The sequence below is a fragment of the Mesoplodon mirus genome, assembly GCF_964341445.2.
Source record: "Mesoplodon mirus genome assembly, chromosome: 5".
NCBI lineage: Eukaryota > Metazoa > Chordata > Mammalia > Artiodactyla > Ziphiidae > Mesoplodon > Mesoplodon mirus.
The window spans coordinates 119,330,048-119,352,626 of record NC_138980.1 but is presented as its reverse complement, the minus strand read 5'-3'; the positions used below and the strand labels follow the sequence as shown (position 1 = coordinate 119,352,626).

The 22,579-nt window shown below is 35.0% G+C and overlaps 1 protein-coding gene across 5 annotated transcripts in view; it reads right to left on the bottom strand.

The window, feature by feature from the left end:
- The window catches only part of SSBP2 (single stranded DNA binding protein 2), a gene marked incomplete at its 3' end in the record, with an annotated part of 303,480 nt that overhangs the window by 211,435 nt on the left and 69,466 nt on the right, over nucleotides 1-22,579 (bottom strand). For all 5 annotated transcript variants that reach the window (XM_082622326.1, XM_082622324.1, XM_082622328.1 and 2 more), the window contains exons 2-3: nucleotides 11,884-11,956; nucleotides 1,778-1,839 (exon numbers count right to left, since the gene is read on the bottom strand). In XM_082622326.1, the coding sequence (XP_082478452.1) occupies nucleotides 1,778-1,839; nucleotides 11,884-11,956 (135 nt within the window). The remainder of the gene's footprint in view (nucleotides 1-1,777; nucleotides 1,840-11,883; nucleotides 11,957-22,579) is intronic.

The following is a 22,579-nucleotide window of genomic DNA, read 5'->3' as shown; positions in this document are numbered from 1 at the left end:
TAGATTTAAATTAAAATAAATATGGTCTAAAAATATTTATGCTCATTATTTACAATTTCTTTGATATCTCTAACTAAGTAAAAATTTCTTAAAATACCAAAACCACAGAGGAAGAGCTCCCCTGAATCTAACAGCCATAGAAAAAGGAAAGGCAACAGCAGATTTAAGAGCTATACCTTCTGATAGCAAAGACCAAAAAAACTAAAGTCTGATGGAAGCAAAAAGCCAAAGTATTCAGTGAGTTTTTATCAACCATTTACAGTAAGAGGATAGGTTAAATTCATGAGAAAGGGAGTAAAACAGAAACAGGTGCAAGAAATAGAATTAATTCTATAATGAAAAACTTAAAATCCTCATTTTGTTAACCCACTAATCCAATAGGGACAGACTTCTAAGTGGTTTCTTGTGTCACTTTGCAGACCTAATAGGAAACATACAAAATATAAGGGTGTCAACAAGTGGGAAACTCAACTACATTCAGCAAATAATTAAGCATTTCTAGTTTAGATCTAGATATCATAAATACAGGCTATGTAAAATGAAAAACTGACTTTTATACCACTATATGTTACAAGAGGTCAGTCTTAAACCCCAGGAAAACAGCACAATGACACTGCTTAACTGCAGTGAACCGTTGTTCCAAATAAAGGAACAACTCTGAACCAAAGGACTGCACCTGTTCCTGACATACATATGTGAGACAAATAAGGGAAACCCACAACCACAACTGACCAAGTGTGGTTCTATTCACCATGGAACTTCTAGTAAAGCACGTTTTCAGGAGAGAGATTAAAAAGATGATGGCATGAAGTAACGGACCAAGGAAACCACGTGCACAGCACTAGAAGAGAACTTTTGCTTTTTCTTTTGAATAAGATGTTGAGAGATGAATGTATAAAGTACTGAACAGGAAATGCTCCTAACTGAAGAAATTTTTTAAAAATAAAAGAAAAAGAAAAGCCTAGCTTGTCCATTTGAATACCTAGACCAACAACTACTGCTGCAGAAAAGTCACATACCTGGGCATACTTGTACCACAATAAAATTTATAAGTTCTGATATCAACTGGGCCTTTAGTACTGACTGACCATCTTTGTGTACATTCCTAGTCAGTTCTAGCTCTGAGTCTATACAGAATTACTTCAAACTTTTTTGGACTATTCTCTCTCCTAATAATTTACCACCATCACCACCACTACCTTCAGTAGCCTCGGGTTTAGATGAGGTCACATGGGTGGGGCCCTCATGGGCAATTAGTGCCCTTATAAAAAGAGACACCAGAAAGCTAGTTAGTTAGCTAGCACGTGCTTGGTCTCTCTCTCTCATTCTCTCTCTCTGCCATGTGAGGACACAGTAAGAAGGCAGCCATCTACAAGCCAGGAAGAGAGTTCTCACCAGAAACAGACCATGCTCAGCAGCTTGATCTTGGATTTCTAGCCTCCAGAACTGTGTGAAAATAAATTTCTGTTGTTTAAGCCACCCAGTCTATGGTATTTTATTACGGTAGCCAGAGCTGACTAATACAATATCATACTTCTAGCTGGAGATTCCACACACTGGTCACAATTCCAGCTTGATTTAATAGAAGTATCTTTAAGTTAAATAACATTAATGCTGGTTTTGAGTTTGTTTTTTATTTTTCTAAGTGCTACCTTTCAGAAAATAATTGTAGAAAATGAAAAAGTATAAATGAGAGGCATGAAATCATAAACAGGTACAGTGCAGGCCTACTGAAATGCATCATCAATCTAGTGAAAATGGAATTAAAGATACTTACCACCACCAAGAATGTAAGAATCCTGGTGGTTCCCCCAATGTGATGTTTTTTTCCCATCTTATCTAAAATGAATAAAAGAGATATTAAATACTTTCCTAATAATACTTCTCACACATATTATAAAGCAATATTTTTCCATTTAAAATATTATGATAATATATAAGATTTTCATATTATTCTTTACTCAAGTTTTAAAAATACTCATTTTATATTGTGATTTGCTGACTGGATAGTTTGAGAGAAGATGCCACCATTATTTTCCTGAATTTGCTTCCCACTATGCCATAATTTCAGAAGACATTTCAGGATCTTAAGGCACATGAAAATCACCATTATTAACACCAATATGAAAATCAGTTATCACCACTAACCCAGAAACTTGCAAGAGACTGGGCTTAATATGTAGACTCTAAATTATACTATAAGGATTGAATTTTTAAATAAGTTCCTTATTTGAGGGGATGGGAGTAAGAAGGCATATGACTTTCATAAGAATTTTAAAAAGATGGTGACATAAACGTTCCAATTATTTATATTTCAGATGAGTTGGAGTTCACTATAATGAACATTTAAAACAAGGTCAATATTCTCAAAATTACAAGTTCTGACTAAATGCTTTTACAAATTAAATTTAAAAATTGGAAAGCTGTGTGGGTGCTTATACAGTGCCTTTTTTAAGCATTGGATCACAGTCAACAGAAAGGATAAAAATCTTTGCATTCAGGGAGATATTAATTTAGTAAGGAAGATAGGCCATAAACAAGCAAATAAACAAAAAAAGGAAATTGTATTTACATTAGAAATAGAAGGTGACAAATGCTGTGGAGGAAAACAAAACAGTGAAGGAGGATAAAGAGAAAAGGTAAATGTAAGTTATAATTTTAGCTAAGGTGATCCAGCTTTGAAAACAAACAATCCTTATGTATAAGTATATCCTGTAGTTTTTTAAATAATTAAAAATATTTAACAATACTCCAATCAATAAAATGTGCCCACAGGCCCTTAACACTACTAGGAAGTAAACAACTATAATTATAGATTTCAAAAAATTCAAGGAATCCTTTCTATCACCTACTATGGAAGAAGTTATCCCAAAAGGATAAAAAACAAAAACATTTAAAAATAAAAACTCAAGAAGTAGCCCTAAATGTAAAAAAAGAAAAGAAAATCAAAACCTCTCTAAGGAAGAGATGCAAAACTTAAGTGCAATTAAAATAACTGAAACTGATTACATTTTTAGAGTTCTTATGTACCTAAAATATAAACCACTGGGAACCTTGACATAGACAAGTAATTTGCTCTCAAAAAACAAATGAACTTTCTAAAGATTAGAAAATTATATATGTGATAACCAGTTTTAAAAAGAGCTAAAAGGTGAAACTCTAGCAATTAATGAACTTGAATTTATAAAGTCTAAATGTGATCTATGAACCAGAACATGTTATATAAATGTAAGCCAGATCCTAGCTTGAATTCTCCTAAGCAGTAACACTCAAAAAAATTTTTTTAATCTATACTACCTTTTATCTGATAATTTCAGTTGATCAATATTCTGTCTGTTTGGTTCATGAAAAAATAAGGAATGGTACTTAATGAATCTTATGAGAAATAAAACTCTGATGTCCTGCTAAAGTTATAATTTAGTCAGAAACCTGTGTCTCATCTTTCTCTCAATCCTTTCTCTTACCATTTTTTCACTAGTCTTCTTGAAAGGGCATAATAATAGACCTCACAGATGTGCCCCAGACACACTAATATTCCTAACCCCTGGAATCATCCTAAGCATATAAACAGTAAGTTTTTTAAAGTAGTGTCCTTATGTTTCATCTCAGTTCATCTTGACTTTTCATAATACAACTGTGAAATAATTAAAAGGAGAATGTGAGATGACTTATGAAGAGTCAAAGTAGCAGGACTAGCTCTCAGTGCCACACTGTGCTGGAGGTTGGATTAGACTCACAGTCTAAATGAGTCCCACTGCACCACATCAGCTACCAAGCAGTCTCCTTCCTATACCTTCACAACTTCCACAACCAATCATCAGCTATTCCAGGAGATAAGGTACTCTAGGAAAATAACTATATGGTTTATATTTGATATGGTCTTTCACAAGAGGAAGTCTGAAGATAATGCATCTGTATTTTAAACAGTATTACATCTTATTATTCCTAAGAGAAACTCAAAATGTTTCACATACATCATCTTTTTCATCCTCAAACATTCTTTACTATATCGTAAGTAAAGTTCATCTTTCTCACTTTAAATTGCAAGTCTGTGGCAGAAACAGCTAAAACTTTGGTTCATCATACTGAAGTTAACACAAAACTTTCAGTTATTCAATGAACAACAACTAACATTTTAGGTATTTGCAAAGAAGAGATGGTTATACATAGGAATATGTTTCCATAGTGAATGGTATTTTTTGCCTCCAAACTAATTACTACTCTAGATATTACTTGTTTAGAGAAAGCATGAGATGATGCTCAAGAAAACAGAACCTGATCTATAGAAAACTTTAGCACATTTACTGCAGCATTTTTAGAAACAATGAAACTTAGAAACAACCTGAAAAACATTCACCAGTAGTGAATGTAAAATAATTTTGGGTGCTTAAATACTACAGAACAGTGTGTAATCATTAAAATGAATAAGATATATCTACATGGAAAAAGAGCCATGCTATATTGGTTTTTCAAGCTGGAGATTACAAAAGGTTGGAGAACAAATACATATAGTATAAAACCTTTCCTGTTTAAAAAAAAATGTGTGAATATGTACGTGTGCATTTGGGTGTATGCATAGTAAAAATGACACCAAACTTATAACTATTATCTCTGGAAAAAGCTAAAGGAAGACTTTCATTTTAAAATCATATTCACATCCACATATGTAGTTTAACATTTTTAGCAAACGTGTATTAATAATGGATGGGGTTGAGGAATAGCCAGAAAATACTTCTAAATGTCAACAGTCATTTTAGAAACAATTCTTCTGCTATTTATGAAGAGGCATTTTCTTTTGTACTGAGTTTCATGGGCTTCAGGCTTGTTTAGGTGTTTAAGCGGCATCTATGCAAACAACCTCTCTCTCTTTATTCTATTTTTCCTTCTTGCATTATTCCAGGCCCAATGTGTAGTCCCTAGTCCTTAGACTTTTTGCTGTTTAATCATCCACCTCCCTTCCTTCCGACATTAGTCCAGCTAAAGGCCGTATTCTCCTGTAACCTTGTAAATCCCAAGGCCAATTCCCACTGCCATACTCTGCAACTGAGGGCCTTGTCTGTGATTATACAGTGTCTCTATCATATGATCTAGTGTTTTCAGCATTTCTATGTAAATGCACAGCCAAACATTGAATCATGAATGAAAGGTATATTGGCAAGAGTAAGACATGCCATATGGTTTATAACTGAAAATTATAAATTACAAATTATCACTATCTGATAGCAATTCTTCTTCTAGGAATTTATTCTATAAATATGGTCACATGTGCAAAATTATATATGAAACAATTTTCATTGAAGCATCATTTGTAATTGCAAAAGACTGGAAACAATCTAAATGTCCATCAGTAGGGGGCTGGTGAAATATATTATGGCACATTTCATAGAATGAAATACCCTACAACCACAAATAGAGAATTATAAATTTAATGAACCAATATAAAACAACTGAAGTCGAACAAGTGAAACAAAAATCAAAGCACAGAACAGAGTGTATAATAAAAAAAAACATTTGTGATACACATACATACAAACATATATACATATACATATACATACACACACACACACACACACACACATTTACTTATCATCTCATCATCATTTGCTTCCAGCAAGGTATACTGGTCAGTTACCTATTATCTTTCAGCCCCAAACCCACCCCTCCTATACTCCGTTCTACACTTGGTGCTTGGATTCTGAAAATTACATTTCCTAGGCTCCTTGCCAGCCAGTTTCCTGTTAAGTTCTGCTATCAGGAGACACTAGTAGGATATCAAAAGGCAGGAGGAAAAAGAGAAGCTTCCTGCCCCTGGCTCCAAAAGAGTAGTTGCTGGTTGCAGCAGGAGCAACAAAGCCGAGGTGGGGCAATTCTGGATGTCGACAGCACCTTTTTTGGGGGGGTTCCAGCCTCGTCAATGTGGGACCACTTTAGATGGTCAACAGCATCTCCAACAGCACAGCAGTTCATGTGAAGCTCATGGGATACGAACTTTACAGAGTATTCCTAAATCCTTTCATACTTTTTGAAAAGCAATATTAAAAAAATTAATACCCTGAAAGGATAAAGCTAGTTCCTGTGTTAAGAAAAGAATGCACACCTATGTACACATTTGTTGCTAGACAAAATCCTGAGACTTCTAATTTAGATATAATCCACCATTCCTACTAATTTTCTAAAATCTTCCATGTATAGAAGTATCGGTGCATCCATACAACTAAACTAAGTGTAAAAAAAAGTAAAAATTTTTACATTCTAATTTAAAATATTAAAGCTGATAGATGTATTACAGGAAGAAAAATCTGACCGTACTTTGAAGCAGATAGAATCCAAAACTGTGCTGTTCAACGTGGTACTCACTAATCTCATGTGGCTCTTTACATTTAAAATTAATTGAATATTCCTCAATTGCTCTAGCCACTTTTCAAGGGCTCAGTAGTCACATGTGACTAGTGGAGAACTTACTATACAGCAGAGATTAGAGATCATTTCCAAAATCATGGAAAGTTTTATTGAATAGTCCTGCTCTGCTTTAGAAGGAAGGTAGAAGTCCTCTTAAAAAGGAATACTCTTTATTGGGAAAATTCCTTGATGCATATGAAGGAAACAGGAAAGTTAAGGGAAAGAAAAGTCATCAGCCATAAGGAGGAGAAGCAGCAGGGCTGTAATACTTAGTGAGAGCAAGAAATTACAGCAAGAGAACCATACTGTCCTCCCTCCCCCTAGTAAGCCCCAGAGATGTTAGAGAGGACTTGAGACAACCTATTATATTAGGGATTCGAACTGGAGCCATTTTGCTAGAAAAGGTAACCCCAGGAGATAGGAGGATTATGGGCCATCCAGGTGACAGATACTTGGAGCACACACGTGCACGTAGGATATATATTTATACTTGTACTCTAAAGAAATAAACTACACAAGATAGAAAAGAGGGGAATTCCTTGGCAGTCCAGTGGTTAGGACTCAGGGCTTTCACTGCCAGGGCCGAGGTCCAATCCCTGGTCAGGGAACTAAGATCCCATAGCAAAAAAAAAAGAAAAGAAAAGAAAAGAATCAGTCAAGTATTAAAATAACACCTTTCAGCTCTTACCACATGCCAGGCCCTTCAAATCACTTTACATGTACTAACTCATTTAAACCTCAGCACCACTTTAAAGTATTATTATGATTATCTTCTTTTTATAATTAAGAAAACTGAATAAGTAAATATAATGTAGAACACAATTCAAATCCAGCAGTGTGGCCCTAAAGTGATTGCTCTTACCCACTACACTATGTCGCCTCCAAATTAAAGTTCAAGAAACAGGTAAGGTAAGGAAATTATTATTATTATTTTCTCTCTTCATATAGGTGAAAAAATAAACAGAACAGAATTTTGGAGTCCATGGAGTTCAATAATTTAGCATTCCTAATAAAATCTGAAGAAACAATCTAGTAGATATTTTTAAGCTTCTATTTCTGGCTAACTTATTGGCTAATTTATGGCAAATAAGGGCTAGTAATACAGTATAAACCATGTAAAATTTCTAAGAAGAGAAAAAAAAACCTAGATTTCTGCAAAAACACTCTAATTCTTAATTTTATTTGCTACAGACACCAAGCCTCATTCTGAGGCATGAAGACCATGCAAAATTTCAGGAACAAGGAGGAATTATCTTTGCATAATGAAATAATATAACGCAGGAAAAGAATCTTTTTTAAAGAACCCAAAATAACAAAAATTGATATAGAATTGTAAAGAAGATTTCTTAGCATCCTGTTTATAATTATTGAATACTGAAGGATAATAAAATATAAAGCAGAGGAGGGGCTCTGTATTGAGAATATTTCTAAAGAATATTCCATTTTGTCCTCTTGGTGGTAAGAAAATGAAAAGTCATACAAACTACATTTAGGATTCAGGTAGTGATTTAGGATCTATGATGAATCAGAGATAACAATGAGCTTTAACACAGCCTGGCTAGAGAAACGTTTTAATTTCTACTGTTATCCCAATGTTATCTCTTTTAACTAAGAAAAAAAATAGCTGGGCTAATAGTGCCCTACTATTCTGACTGATAACAAAAGCTATCAGAAGCAGTCCAATTTCTGACAGGCTAGGCCAAGGGCACTATAAGAAAGGCTAAGCCCAAGTGAGAGATTAGGCTGCTGAGATACACATCTTACTTGTTCAGATGATGCCTGGAGTTCCAACTTGACCTTCTCACAACTTCATCCAGAAAGCAAACCCATATAAATGAAAGAGATGGCCCAGCACAGTAAATCCTGGCTCACAAGGGCTCATTAACATCATAGTCATCCATATCCTCATTCATCCTGAGTGAGAATGCCGAAATTGGAAGAAGCATTCTACTTTGCCTTGAACCAGGGCCGAGAACATCGAATACTTGAGTAATTGGTGCCACTTCAGTCATTTCCTTTTTATCACAAATACCCAACCCAAATAAATAGGTCCCCCTGATTTTTAAGTTCCTTGTATAACAGTTCTGAATTAGGTAAAAATCTGGGTATAGAGTAAGAATTTAGATAAGATGGTCCTTCACTACTCAAATGACGTAAGAAGTCATTCTACAATGAGCAGCCTTAAATTTTCCAGATGATCCAAGTGAAAGGAAGAGAGAAAGCAATGCTAAATAGGGTACAAAGCTCTAAAAGATTACATTCTCCTTTCTTTGTTGTCCATAGTTAAAGAGGATGGGTACTGCCATTCACATAGACACTGCAGTACAAACCTAATGATGCTATTCTTTTACCTAAAAGAATAAAAGTTCTCTTTTGCCAAGAAGATAAGTCCAAGTTTCTTGGCAGAATATGCAAAGGCTTTCAGGTAAGAACACTATCAGCACGGAGAGGTGGAGCCCTGAGAAAGCTTTCCTAGAAAAAGCTACTTCTAAGCTAGTCAAGGAGAGAAGGGGAGGAGATTTTAGGCAGTGAATAGCACCGAGTAATGCCCAGATGAGAGAAGGCTTCTGGTATGTATAGGCAAACACAAGCAGCTGGTATTATGGAAACTTAAAATATGAGGGAGGACAATATAGCAAGCTATTGAAATTTAACCAATTGAAATTACAGTCAACCCTCTCTATCTGTAGGTTCCACATCCACAGATTCAACCAACCACGGAGAGAAAATACTTGGAAAAAAAATTCCAGAAAGTTCCAAAAAGCCAAACTTGAAATTGCTTCCTACGGGCAACTATTTACATATCATTTACATTGTACTTACATCTATTACATAGCATTTGCACTGTTAAGTATTAGAAGTAACCTAGAGACAATTTAAAATACATGGGAAGATAAGTGTAGGCAATGTGCAAACACTGTGCTATTTTACATAAGGGACCTAATCTCTGTGGATTCTGGCATCCACAGCAGTGGGGTAGAGGTGGGGAGGTCCTAGAACCAATACCCAGTGGATACGGAGGGACGACTGTATCTAGAACTCTAGGGTATACTCAACAATGGCCTACTACAAATCTACCTCCAGACTTCCATTTTAAAATCGAGGTAATTTTGTATTTTATCTTCTATTATTTTTATTTTTAAATAACTATACAAATATATATACATATATATTTCTTGTTTTAAAAAATCCTACAAGTAAGGATAAAATTCCCCTTTGATTCCTTTAACATCCCCACTCCCACCAACAACTAGTCTGGAATGTATATTCTTTCAGACCTTTACTATACTTCACATTCATAAGTATGTACCCACAAAAATATATACGATTGCTTTATGTTCAACGATTTCCATGTAACTATTCTGGGAATCACATACACGCATATCCAAAGTCCAGTAATATTGTGTCTTCCTGGTGACAATAGTTTAATTTCAGCCTAACTGATTCCTCTTGTGAAATTGAACCAGATTAATAATTCAGAGATATCCTCAGTTTTGTATTCCAAATGCAGCCGGAGAAAATAAAATCATGGTAAATACTTGTTTAAAAATGTGTAAATCTCTTCTGGAATTATAATTTTATTTTTACCAAGTAGCTCTAGAAAAGTTGTATATCCATTGTCCATTGAGCCAGAAGCATATCAGTACAGTATCTAGTTATCTGTTCAATCCACATAACTTATTTGAGTCCTAGTACCTGAACTTCCTTAAAGAAGTTGGCAACTTTTTTCTTTTTTGATGAAGTGATTATTAGTATTGCTAAGAAAAAATAGTCTTGGGAACCCCTGAGGACTCAGAAAATTGAGCCAATCCAAAATGGTCCTTGATTTAAGGAAAGTGACCAGTAAATTCTTTTATCAAGTTTCATCAAGTTTTCAAATGCATTAAAATAAAACTTGAAAATCTCCATAAGTAGCTTTAGTTTCTTTTAAATATAAGTTGGCAGTGATTAAGAATACAATTATTAAAAGCATCCTCTTTGCAATCTCAGTCACTTTATAATATCAAACAGTGAATGTGACTCAGAAAGGTTATAGACCAAAGAGTTCTAATTAATTATTTAATGAGATATGGATATGTTAAACTTCTGTTTTGATTTAAATAAACATTGAAATCACATTTTTATTACACTGCATATATTCCTTCTATAGTAAAACAATTGACTTCTTAAGTTCTGAGCATACCTCTCAATTTTCTTACTTGCAAACAGGCCCTAACGGTTCACATATATTAATTAATTAGATAAAAGATTGGGGGGCTACATGTGTTTGTTTACTTGTGTGCTTGTTGGAGGATAGTGAATCTCAAGAAGGCTGTACCTCAGGCAGGGCACTTTGGTCAAGGGGTTGCCCGTCATATCCCTGATCTGGAAGGGGCAAACTAGTGAGATCACTAGAGACAATGTAATTTTGATCAGCACTGTCCCACAGAAACATAAACATATGCCACAAATGAGAGCCACAGATGTAATTTAAAATTTTCTAGAAATTACATTAAAAAAGAAAAAAGAAAAATAATGTTAGTAATTTTATTTTGTCTAATATATCCAAAATATTATCATTTCAATGTGATCAAAAATTTTAAATTATTGATATTTTATATTCTTTTGTTCACACCAAGTGTTCAAAATCCAGTGTGTACCTTCATACTTACAGCACTTCTCAATTGCGTTAGTCATATTTCAAGTGCTCAAAAAGTCATATCTGTCCAGCGGCTACCATACTGGACAGCACAGATACAGAGGGGAAACCAGGGGCTTTGGAATTAACATGAACCTAAGGTTTGAATTTTAGTTCCATAACTTACTAAGCTATGTGACCATAAGCTAGTAATATAAACTCCCTGAGCCCTGTAGTTCTTATCAGTAAATCAGGAATAATACCATATGCCTTGCAAATTTCTTATAAGAACTATAGATAATATAATATTTATTATAATTATAGATAATATGCCTGGCATATATATAACTCAATAAAATCCTCCTCATCCTCATCATTATATAAATTAGAGAAGGAAAAAGTAACATTGTATGAGAGCTCAAAGTTTAAAATATTGTGACGGAGAAAAACAGAAAGAGAAAAAAGAAGTTGAAGCAAGATTATCAAAATGTTTTCTAACGGAAGTTTCAGTCATCAGTCTACTATTATCCACACAAAATAAAAACAAAAACCATATTTTCCAAAATTGTGAATAATGCCAAAATAAGATATTGCTAAAACTAGAGATATGATGGTTTAAAGGTTCTATTTCTACAGGGAAAAAATGGCTGTAAAGTTGAGTAGGAGGTTATTTGTATGGACATGGAATTTTGGGATACTAAAAATGCTTACAAACAATCTACAAAGAGTAAATTATGCATTCTGATAACTGAGCATTCATTATATAATACATAATGATTTTTTTTCAAATAATTGTTACAGTATATTTTTCATTCACTTACATAGGATATCAAAATACAATGCAGAAAATATACAAAACATACCTCTGATAAAAATGTCTGGGCCGATTTCTGAGCTCCTACATGGAGCAGATATTCATATACGTAGAGTGCTAACCTGTAAAATGAATAAAATATTTATTGAGAAGGGGTATATTTAAAATTCATTCTTTAAATAATGCACACACCTTTTCATTACAGAAATATTTTTCACAGGAACAGTGACAGAAAATCAACTCTTCCAACATCTTTTCAATGGGAGTTTATACACATATGTTCAGAAAGAACTTTAATTAAAATAGGGCACAAAAGAATAAGACACATAATATCTTCTCTTGGCAAGAAACACCTAAATATGGATTTTTGTCTTGGATCATCTAACTTATCAAGGCCTCAATTCCCTTTGTTATACCTAATATGAATTACTAACTTAAAACCAAACATTAATAATTCCCATAACCTACCTGAAGGTCTAATTATTAGTAAAACAAATGAATTAAGTTATTGGACCTTTACAACAACACTATATCCTTCTGTCTTTCTGGTGAATGTTAACATAAACTCCAGCTGTTTACATATCCGTATGCCAAAATGGGTGTTGAATGTCCATTTTAATATATTTGTTCAGGCCCTCTCTCCTTATTCTTTAGTTTAGATTGTTAAACCAATAATATTTTAGTTTAAAAGAAATTCAAATTAACAGCAAATCACAGCATTAAGTAAACTTTAAAGATACCAGATTATATTAAGCATTTGGGTGCTTATAGTTTAAAGGTTAACACGGAAGTAAATATAAATTTATCACTCAAATATAGAATATTAAGTATGCACTATACATTTACACTACTCTCATTATCTTGTGGATTCAGAATTTTAAGCTACACCATGTGGCTCAATTTTAGTTAAGCTGTTAACAAAATATTATTCATAAACCCAAATTAGTCTGAGGCAGTATTTTTAATGATACCTTGGACTGATGCCCAGATAGCTCACAACAGTTCAGTTTCTGCTACACTGTATTTACCAATATTGAGCCAGGTTTACAGTAAACAAAACAATGTAACAATAACCACAGTTCTGTAGAGCTACTCCATTTCTCTTGCCAAGTGAATTTATGATTGTTAAAGACTGATGGCATTTGCAAAAATGAATATTTTCCCCATTTTCATGAAAACATAACATGTATTTGTCACGAAAAGGGAAAGCCTGTATATAATCACTTGCTCTGTCCATTTAATTCTTCCTCCATTTCAAAACTGCCAAACTCTTAAGATGAGAATCATTCTGTAGTTACTAAGCACCATGAGCAGACATCTGTTAAAGTTACTCATAGATGAAAATATGTTGTTGACAGTGAGTATACGAATATAATTTAGGAACATCTCCTATTCTCTTCAAGTTGAATGCCACTTCCTGGATCAGTGCTTCTCAACTCTTCTTCTACCCTAACACAGGTAGTATGTCACATCCCTGTGTGATGCTCCCTGAGGAAGGTTCATACCCCAAAGTATGTCATATGGGATATGGGAATTGAAATGTTCGTGTAGTTTCAAACAAACAAACCCAACTGGTGATTCTTATCACACATTCTTCAAACACACATATCCCACATACTCTGTCTCTCCACTAACTACTTCCAAACCCATCACATGATTCCCGATCATGATGGCAGATTTCACCTTGAAAAAAAAAGTATTTGTGAATTTCTCCTGGGGAGACTGAAGCCTCAAAATTGCCTGCCAGTGGCAGTGTGGCCCTACTGCGTACGGCCCTAGAGCCTTGGGTTATTCCTTGTGGGTTGTAAAATCTTGGACCTAGAGCCAAACCAGTGGTGCAGTCTGGACAAGAAAGCCAGGCCTAAGTCAAAGGCTCAGCAGTAAGGATGTTCTACCAAGCTTGGAGAAGTTGGAAGTGAGAGGCGCTGAGTGAAGCAGAGGCACCGTGGTGGGTCTGGGGGGGGCGGTGTGCAATAACAGAACAGACCCCAGAACAGTCAAGGCCAGAGCACAACTGCTGCTGTGTCCTTGCAATAAACACCATTCCTTAAAGTTAAGCAAGCCACTTCCGTGTAATCTGTTCTTTGTAATATTAAAGGAGATAATATATTTCTTCTATGTTTTCCCCCAATTAATTAGGTAGCAAAAAGTATACCTCTTTATAAGTAGAATTTAAAGCAACAATCTTCTCTCTCTCAATGGGTTCAGGACAGTGATTCTAAAAGACGTACTGGCGGAGGCACAGAATCAATGGGGGGAAGGGGTTTCAAACCACAGAACTAAAGATTTTGAAGCATCTTCCTAGGGGTGTGCTTGTCTTCCTACCCTTAGAATCTGAGCTGTAGCAGGACATCATATTGTTATCAACAGGATGATAAAATGGGACAGGGCTGAGAAAATCTATCTATAACACCGCCTCATATATCCATGTTCTATAACTTCCTTGAACAAAATGAATGCTTCCCAGGCAGTCAGGACCTATACTCCAGAGAGAGTGGCAAGGAGCATCATATGGGTGAACAGTTAATCAACTCTACTGCCTTGATGACTCCAGAATACATCACTAGCAAATCTCCAACATTTTAACTACTACCTCTGTGCATAGGATTTTCCAAACCTATGTCTTTAGCCCTATCCTCTCTACCAAGCTCCAAACCTGCTCCTCCAAATTACTGTTTGAAATTTCTAGCAGGATAGCTCTCTCTTAACTTGACCATGTCCAGAGTTAAATTCACCTTCTCCCTCTATTTACAGTACCTGTGCTCACTTTCAATGAAACACAATTTCTGAGTCTCAGTTTCCTCATTTGCAAAATGGGAAGGATACTTTCCTTGTAGTATTGTTGAAAGGATCAGAGAGCACAGTAAATAGTAACAATGACTGCAACAGTTTTAGCTAATTCTGTTACATATTATATTAGCAAGTCACATACTGGATTCCAACACCGCAGCCTCTCTCACATTTGCCATTCCTTTCTATCCTCCCTCCTGCTCCTGAAGAACCAGTAGGAGCCACAGCAATAGGAGTATTTGTTCTACCTTCAGATACAGATACTGTGTGTTTCCCATTAGCTGCCTACAATAGAGGCATTAGGGCCACCAGAAATAAGAATCTCCAGAAGGTTCTGGGGGAAAAGCCCTGTAATAAATTATTTGTGTATGAATACAAATGATTCCAGGGGAGTGAGGAGTGACACTTGTCCATTGGTGCAGATGAATCATAGCATGGTCCCTTACCTAGTGACAGGAGATCATCAAACATTTTATTCGGATTCAATTTCTACTGGACAGTGAAAATTTTAAAATAAATATTAAATATACAAATATTTAAAATGTGTACACTCTCATATTAACATTTTCATTTTCCTTTTTAGGATCTTTAAGAAATTTAACTACTTTTGATAAAGTACAGAGTGGCTATTTAATCTAGTGGTTTATAATGTGATCCAATTACACAGAAAAAAATTAATAATCATGCAGTAAGAGTTTGTTTGCAGAAAGCAGACACAGACTTTTTTTTTAAACATTGATTAATGAAAAAGCATATCAATGATTCATGGATCATATGCCTTTAAATTATCTTCATTTCATTCTAAATTTCAAATAGATACCAAGGAATGAGTTAACAAAATCATGACCAGGAATTCTAGAGAGGAATACAAAGCCAGAATGCAAAATATATCTGAAACAGCTCAAGACCTTCTGTACTCCCTGGTTACTGCAGGCTCTTAAGCTTTAAAAGTAAGAGCAAAGGTAGAAGTTAAAATGGGAAGAGAACTGAGAATAGCCAAAGCCTGAGCCCACCTGGCCCTGCCCTCAACACAGTAATTACATATCACCTACACATGTGATGCACACTCAACTCATTGTCCCTCAGTTACACATATATACACTCATGGGTGCCATCGAAGGCAGAACGGAAATGTCAACCACCACTGATAAAACTTCACAATTCAAATTCTATCAATCTCCAATTCTAATATTGATATTTCAACTAGACTTCATGTATTCAAAATCTCTAATAAATTTGGATGTTGACCAGTCTACAGTTTAACTTTTTAACCTATTTACAAAAGGAAAGGGGGAAATCCCACTTACTTTATTTTGCACAATTCTAACAAAAGTGGATTTTTTTGTTAATTACAAAATATATAATTAGAAGGGAATTAAAGATATATAAAAATGAAAAGAACACAGAAAGATGTTAAACCTCTGACTACCCCCCCACCGAAAAACCCCAAATAAAATTAAAAAGCAATAATGAACTGAGAAAATAGGATACACAATCAATAGGACAACAAAAGGCTAATATGCTTAACATATAAACAGCTCATATAATATGTCCTGCCAGAATAAGAAGACCTTAATTTTTTTTTTTTTTTTTTTTTTTTTTTTGCGATACACGGGCCTCTCACTGTTGTGGCCTCTCCCGTTGTGGAGCACAGGCTCCGGACGCGCAGGCTCAGCGGCCATGGCTCATGGGCCCAGCCGCTCCGCGGCATGTGGGATCTTCCCGGACCGGGGCACGAACCCGTGTCCCCTGCCTCGGCAGGTGGACTCTCAACCAGTGCGCCACCAGGGAAGCCCCTTAATTTTTAAATAACGAGCAAGGATGGATGTTAAAGGTCAAATAAGAAGAATGGCTACCTATGGCCAGTAAATAATCCTAAGGAAAAGAATTTGAAAAAGAATAGACACATGTATATGAATAACTGAGTCACTTTGTTGTACACCTGAAACTAACACAACATTGTTAATCTACTATACTCCAATATAAAATAAAAAGTTTAAAAAAAAGTCATGTTGGAGTTAGAAAAAAGAACTCTCTTATTCCTGATCCATTGTATAATTCCATTGTTGACTAATGACACGTATCAGTATCCACATGTGTCTCCTAAGTGACAAAATGCCAAGAGTTAGCTGGATCACAGCTAGCTAACAAGTAGCAAGGAGCATTTGGCAGCCACTGAGAGACTGCTCATGGGATTGTAAGTAGTTTAGTAATGAAACTAGATCAGCCTGATCAAATTTTCAACAGAGCTTACAACCTGGTGCTAAGGAGGTGTGAAAAATTAGAAATCTGTTTCTAACATTGTCTTTTTAAAGTTCTTCATCATTAACAGTGAAGCTAAAAAACAGATTTAGCATGTCAAAAACTGTGTCTATGCAACCACCCAATAATATTAATATCCAGTCTTTGTTTCAAATTCACTTAGTCTATTTTTTATACTCTCAATATCAGTTTTAGAGAATAGATACCTGATATACATAAAGATATTGAAGATACCAAACAGAATTAAATGTTCTGGTGCAGAGATAATTGCATCAGTTAAGACTGACAGGGAAAGGAGTGAAAGATTTAACAATTATTAAATGGATAGCTGGGCATAAAAAATATTACATTGCCGATGTGTCATTGATGTCATAAATGATAGACAAGTAATGCTTGGGAGTATGGATTTGGAATTAAATGATTTGGTGTGCTTAGAAATAAAAACACTTGCCTTGTGCAGACAGGCAAATTCATGATTAAAATGACTATCAATAGAGAAAATTAAAAGGCTAAGATATAAAAATAAGAATTAATTTAAAACTAAACAAGAGTTTACAGAAATATGGTTATTTGTAAAATTTAGTAAAAATTTCCATCCATTTTTTAAAATAATTGTTCTTGCTATAATTTCCCATTTGATTTTTTTCATAACTTTATTTATATGTACTTAATTTTGTCTGCGTTGGGTCTTCATTGCTGCACGTGGGCTTTCTCTAGTTGCGGCGAGCGGGGGCTACTCTTTGTTGTGGTGCACGGGCTTCTCACTGCGGTGGCTTCTCTTGTTGCAGAGCACGGGCTCTAGGCGCGCAGACTTCAGTAGTTGTGGCGCATGGACTTAGTTGCTCCAGGGCATGTGGGATCTTCCCAGACCAGGGGTGGAACCCGTGTCCCCTGCATTGGCAGGCGTATTCTTAACCACTGCACCACCAGGGAAGTACTCCATCCACTCTTAGAGCTAAGCTATATACATTGGAAATACAGTACTGGGTGTACTTGATAATAGCATTTAGTCCATTTCAATCCAGCTTGAAGATTATACATTATACCCATGCTCCCACCTGCCCATGGAATCTTGACATATATTGTCTGATATACATAGTTCTGTTTGTGTCATCCTTATAGAGAGTAGATTTTCTTTTATATCCATCCAGGATACTAGTAGCTTCCTAACACTTGCTGACTAACCTTGGGAGTCATCCCATACTCAATTTCAATGTATTAACATCAAAGTTAACACCAGACACCAGACTTCCACTTATGCCATGGAGGAGTAAGTGGGGCTGAACTTGCCCTCTTGCTGCAGACAACTAGAAAACTGTATATATGAAACAACTGGTTTTAGATACTGGACAACAGGCAGTGCAGGCCTGTAAAACTTGAGAAAAGAGGAACATACAAGATTTGAGTCCTATCATAACCCTAGTTTTCTGCCTGAAGGCACATTCCAGAACAAAGTGCAAGGAGGGAACAAATCCAAATACAGCACAGTGGTCTCAAGTTGAAGAGATAAAGGGATTAAACTGGGGAGGATTGAGGCAGCTGGAATTTGTAGGCAGAGTATCAGACAGGAGGGGGCTACACAGCAAAACAACTCCAACAATCTGCATAGGAATCCCTTTGCCCAGTGTATAGGGTGGAACTCCACCAAGCCAGGCAAAGAACTGTTGCTCACAGAGGGCTGGGAAACCACTAACTACTCACAGGAGAAACTTCAAGAACACTACTCACAATGAACACCAACAGCATTCGGTAGAGACCCACGGGCCACACTTTGGAGGTAGGACTAAACTAGTCCTAAAGTAAAAGTAGACTTACCCTAACCATAGTGTGTAATTTTAACAACCCAAATAAGCTTTTAACAACATGCAGTGTAGCCAGATTAATTTGGCTAGAAAGTAGCTTTAGGTAAAGATAAATATTATTAAAAAAGTGATACCAAGTATCAAGTCAGAGATATTAAAATAACTTTCAGGTTGGTGAATGACGTGGCCACTGGGGGCAAGGGGAATATGGGAAATCTCTGTACCTTCTGACCAATTTTGCTATGAACCTAAAACTGCTCTTTTTAAAATAAGTATTTTTCAAAGCATTTACAATGGGTAATGGGGCTTCTTACTTCCCTCTCTCTACTGTTCTGTGTTTTGAAAATTCCTATAATCAAGAAAAAATTATTTTAAAACTTAGTCATCAGTTCATATCTCCTTCCCCAAGCTAATTTTAAATTATTATCTATGTGTAACATTTTCCTCGAGTACAAATGAACAGTAACAGTTTACTCTAATAATAAGTTAATAACCTAGAAAATATCTTCTTTATAAATAATATAAATTACATATCCCAAGAAATTAAGATGAGTGGAAAACATTTAAAAGCAGTCTAATGTTTTTCCTCTTGCTACTAAGCACTGAAAATAACTTACTCAGAATTTCCTCCAGGCTTTATGATTTTTTTTTCTTTTTTCACTTCATGCAGAAGTTTATTGTAGAACTGAAAATAAATTGCATCATTTAAAATCTCTCTCTTCTACTTATTTACAAAACAGAAACAGACTCACAGACTTTGAAAGCAAACTTATGGTTACCAAAAGGGGAAACGTGGTGGGGAGGAATAAATTAGGAGTTTGGTATTAACATATACACACTACTATATACAAAATAGATAATCAACAAGGACCTACTGTATAGCACAGGGAACTCTGCTCAGTACTCTGTAATAGCCTATATGGGAAAAGAATGTGAAAAAGAATGGATATATGTATATGTTTAACTGAATCACTTTGCTGTACATCTGAAACTAACACAACATTGTAAATCAACTACACTCCAATGTAAAATAAAATATAAATTTAAAAAAAAACCTCTCTCTCCTTATTTCTGTCTTTTAAAGAGTGCACATAGCAGAAGCTATATGTATAGGCAGCACCTCCTCACCATAAGTCATCATTTCTCTGGTGCCCAGCAGGTCACATGCCAGGTGGTTGCAACCCACGCCACAGAACCAAGTCTAAGATCAGCAGTTCAGGATCTACCTTCCTTTCTGAGGCTCTTCAAACTTGGGATCACAGACGTGAATACTTCATTCTGACCGGGTTTTAGTAACCTGTATCCCCCACAAGTTTAGGGAATTGTAAATCCTCCAATATCCTTCTATTCCCTGCTTCATGAACATTAATAGTCTCCTCACTAAAAGTCTGAGGCTCCCTGATGTGGACTGAAGCCACTATAGCTTACTTCTCTACCCTCAGGTTTCTGTGTGATGGGGACTTCTAAGGAGTCCATGAATAGAAATGAGAAGAACTTGATCTGACATTCTTATTTTTCTTAATTCTTCCTGTTAATTCTCTTTTCTAATCTTTGCACATGCTATTTTGGCATTTAGATCTATTCTGCTTTATATCTGCTTTCCTTTAGCACTCACTTTACATTCCCTACTACTTCTTGCACCTTCTTTTTAAACATTTCACCTTGTTCTAACTTCCTTAACCCCAGCCAAATCTGTATGATCATCTAGCTATAACATATTTGGTGATGTCTTTAGTTGGACCTACTTCATTATTGCCATGTTTAAAGTATCCACATTAATATGCACCATTCATTGAGGCTAGTGCTTGTAATTCATTTTCCACTTCCCCTAGAGAAATTCTGGAAGAGTTTTTCTCATAACAAATTCCAGCAATGTCTCTGATCTGTACTCCTTAGGGCACATGCAGAACAGGGAAAAAATGCTTCAGAAGAATACACCCATAGACACAGGTCCCAGAACTCTTAATACCACAGAAGGAAGTGGGCAGGTGTTTGAAGGAAAAACCCAACTCAGGAAAGACACAGGATAATTCTTCTCTCTGATTTTCAGAGGGTATAAATGTATATTTTTAATCCCTATTTGAAGCTATTTTTTAAAAGCTCCATATAAAATAATTAGAACCACAGGGGCTTTGTCTAGGGCTTAATCCATTTCCTAGCATTAGTTCAAAATATTTAGACATTTACAGCATTTGCTCTTTCAGGCCATTTATTTATCTCTTTATTAGACAACTCTTAAGCATCTAGTTTGTGTGAAGTATTGAGAACCAATGAAACATCATTAATTTAGGACCCACTAAGGCAGAATTTGTGGCAATATGGTCAAAGAATACATCTTTACACTAACAAAGAGTTTAACAAATTAGTAGCATAAAGATAATTCTAAATATCTAATGTTAGAAAGAGAAACTACTTTCAAACATCCTGAGAAACTTTACAAATAAACCCTTAATGCTCATCACCATCAACAGTTAGTCAGCTCCTACCATTGTTCTAGGTCTTAGACCAAAAAAAAAAAAAAAAAAAAGACAAATTTTGCCCTCAAGTAATTTTCAGACTTGTTAATCGGAAGAAAAATATAATTAAAAATAAGATCAGTAACACAAAGTGGCATATGATTGGTGTACAGGCAACAAAACATCAAGAATTCAGAACAGGAAGAGACCACTGTAAGAGACTCTTGACAAAAGGGCTTTAACTAACAGAGGAAATTGTACTTAAGCTAGGTATTAAGGGAAATGGGATAAGCAGGAAGAAAAGAGGACGTTTAAGGAAAGGATAATAGCATGAAAGAATTATGGCCAAAATAAAATTCTCTATGTACCTGAAAGTAATAAAATGTTTCACAAAATATTCCATTATTGAGACAGACTTCTAGTATCACTATGCAATAGAAAGATTTTACTCTATTATATAGAATATGATAGAGTAATAATAGGAACTTATATTTATACTATTTTATAGCTTATAAAATGCATTTACATATGAAAGGAAACATTCAATTATTTAGTAGCAGTTTATAGCAATGTTATTTTATTAAGAATTTCTCCATATAGTTCTTTTATTTTTTCAGATTTTTAAAAAATAAGTCTGTTTATGTACATTTGTAATTGAGAAAAATGTTCATCTAGAAGGCATTCCCTATGGCATTTCCTAATTAAAATTTAGGTTACCATGTAAAGCTTTAGAACACAGAAATTTATTTTGTACCCCAAAACATAAGTAAAAACCCACTTTTTTTAAATATCAGAAAGTGGGATTTATATATCTATAAATTTAGATAAAGTTATTCTGATTCTTCAGTTATATTTGTATCTAAAAATAAATATTTAAAGTGTATCTCTACATAAGAAGCTAAAATAATCAACAGATAAAAGAGAAAAGCAGACAAGGGGAGAAAATAGGATTAAATACAACATGAACCTCTACCAAATTAATCTCCAGATACTCAATTTCCAGTCAATTGCACTCAGAAGCATTTGGCATCCATGCGTGCCTAAATCAATGAAAAGAGTGACCTAAGAGATCTTGACTTCCCTAAGTCCCAAAACAAATAATCAAACTCCTTGATTTTAGATAAACAATCACAGCATAATCATCAAATTTGAAAATAAAAGTAAGAAGATAACTAATATATTTAGATTCCTGAATCAGTATCCCAAAAGAACAGGCACTCTGAAACACTGCACTAAATCTAATAAGATTAACTTGACAAAAATAAATGTACAATCCTGTGCTTGAATCAAAAATCTTGTATAGGATAGACAAATATAACAATAGCCCATACAAAAAGACAGGCTTTAGCTGACTGCAAGTTTAATATGAATTAATAGTATATTAGACCACCCTGCCAAGAGCCAATTTTACCTTAAATGCATTAACATAGAACTA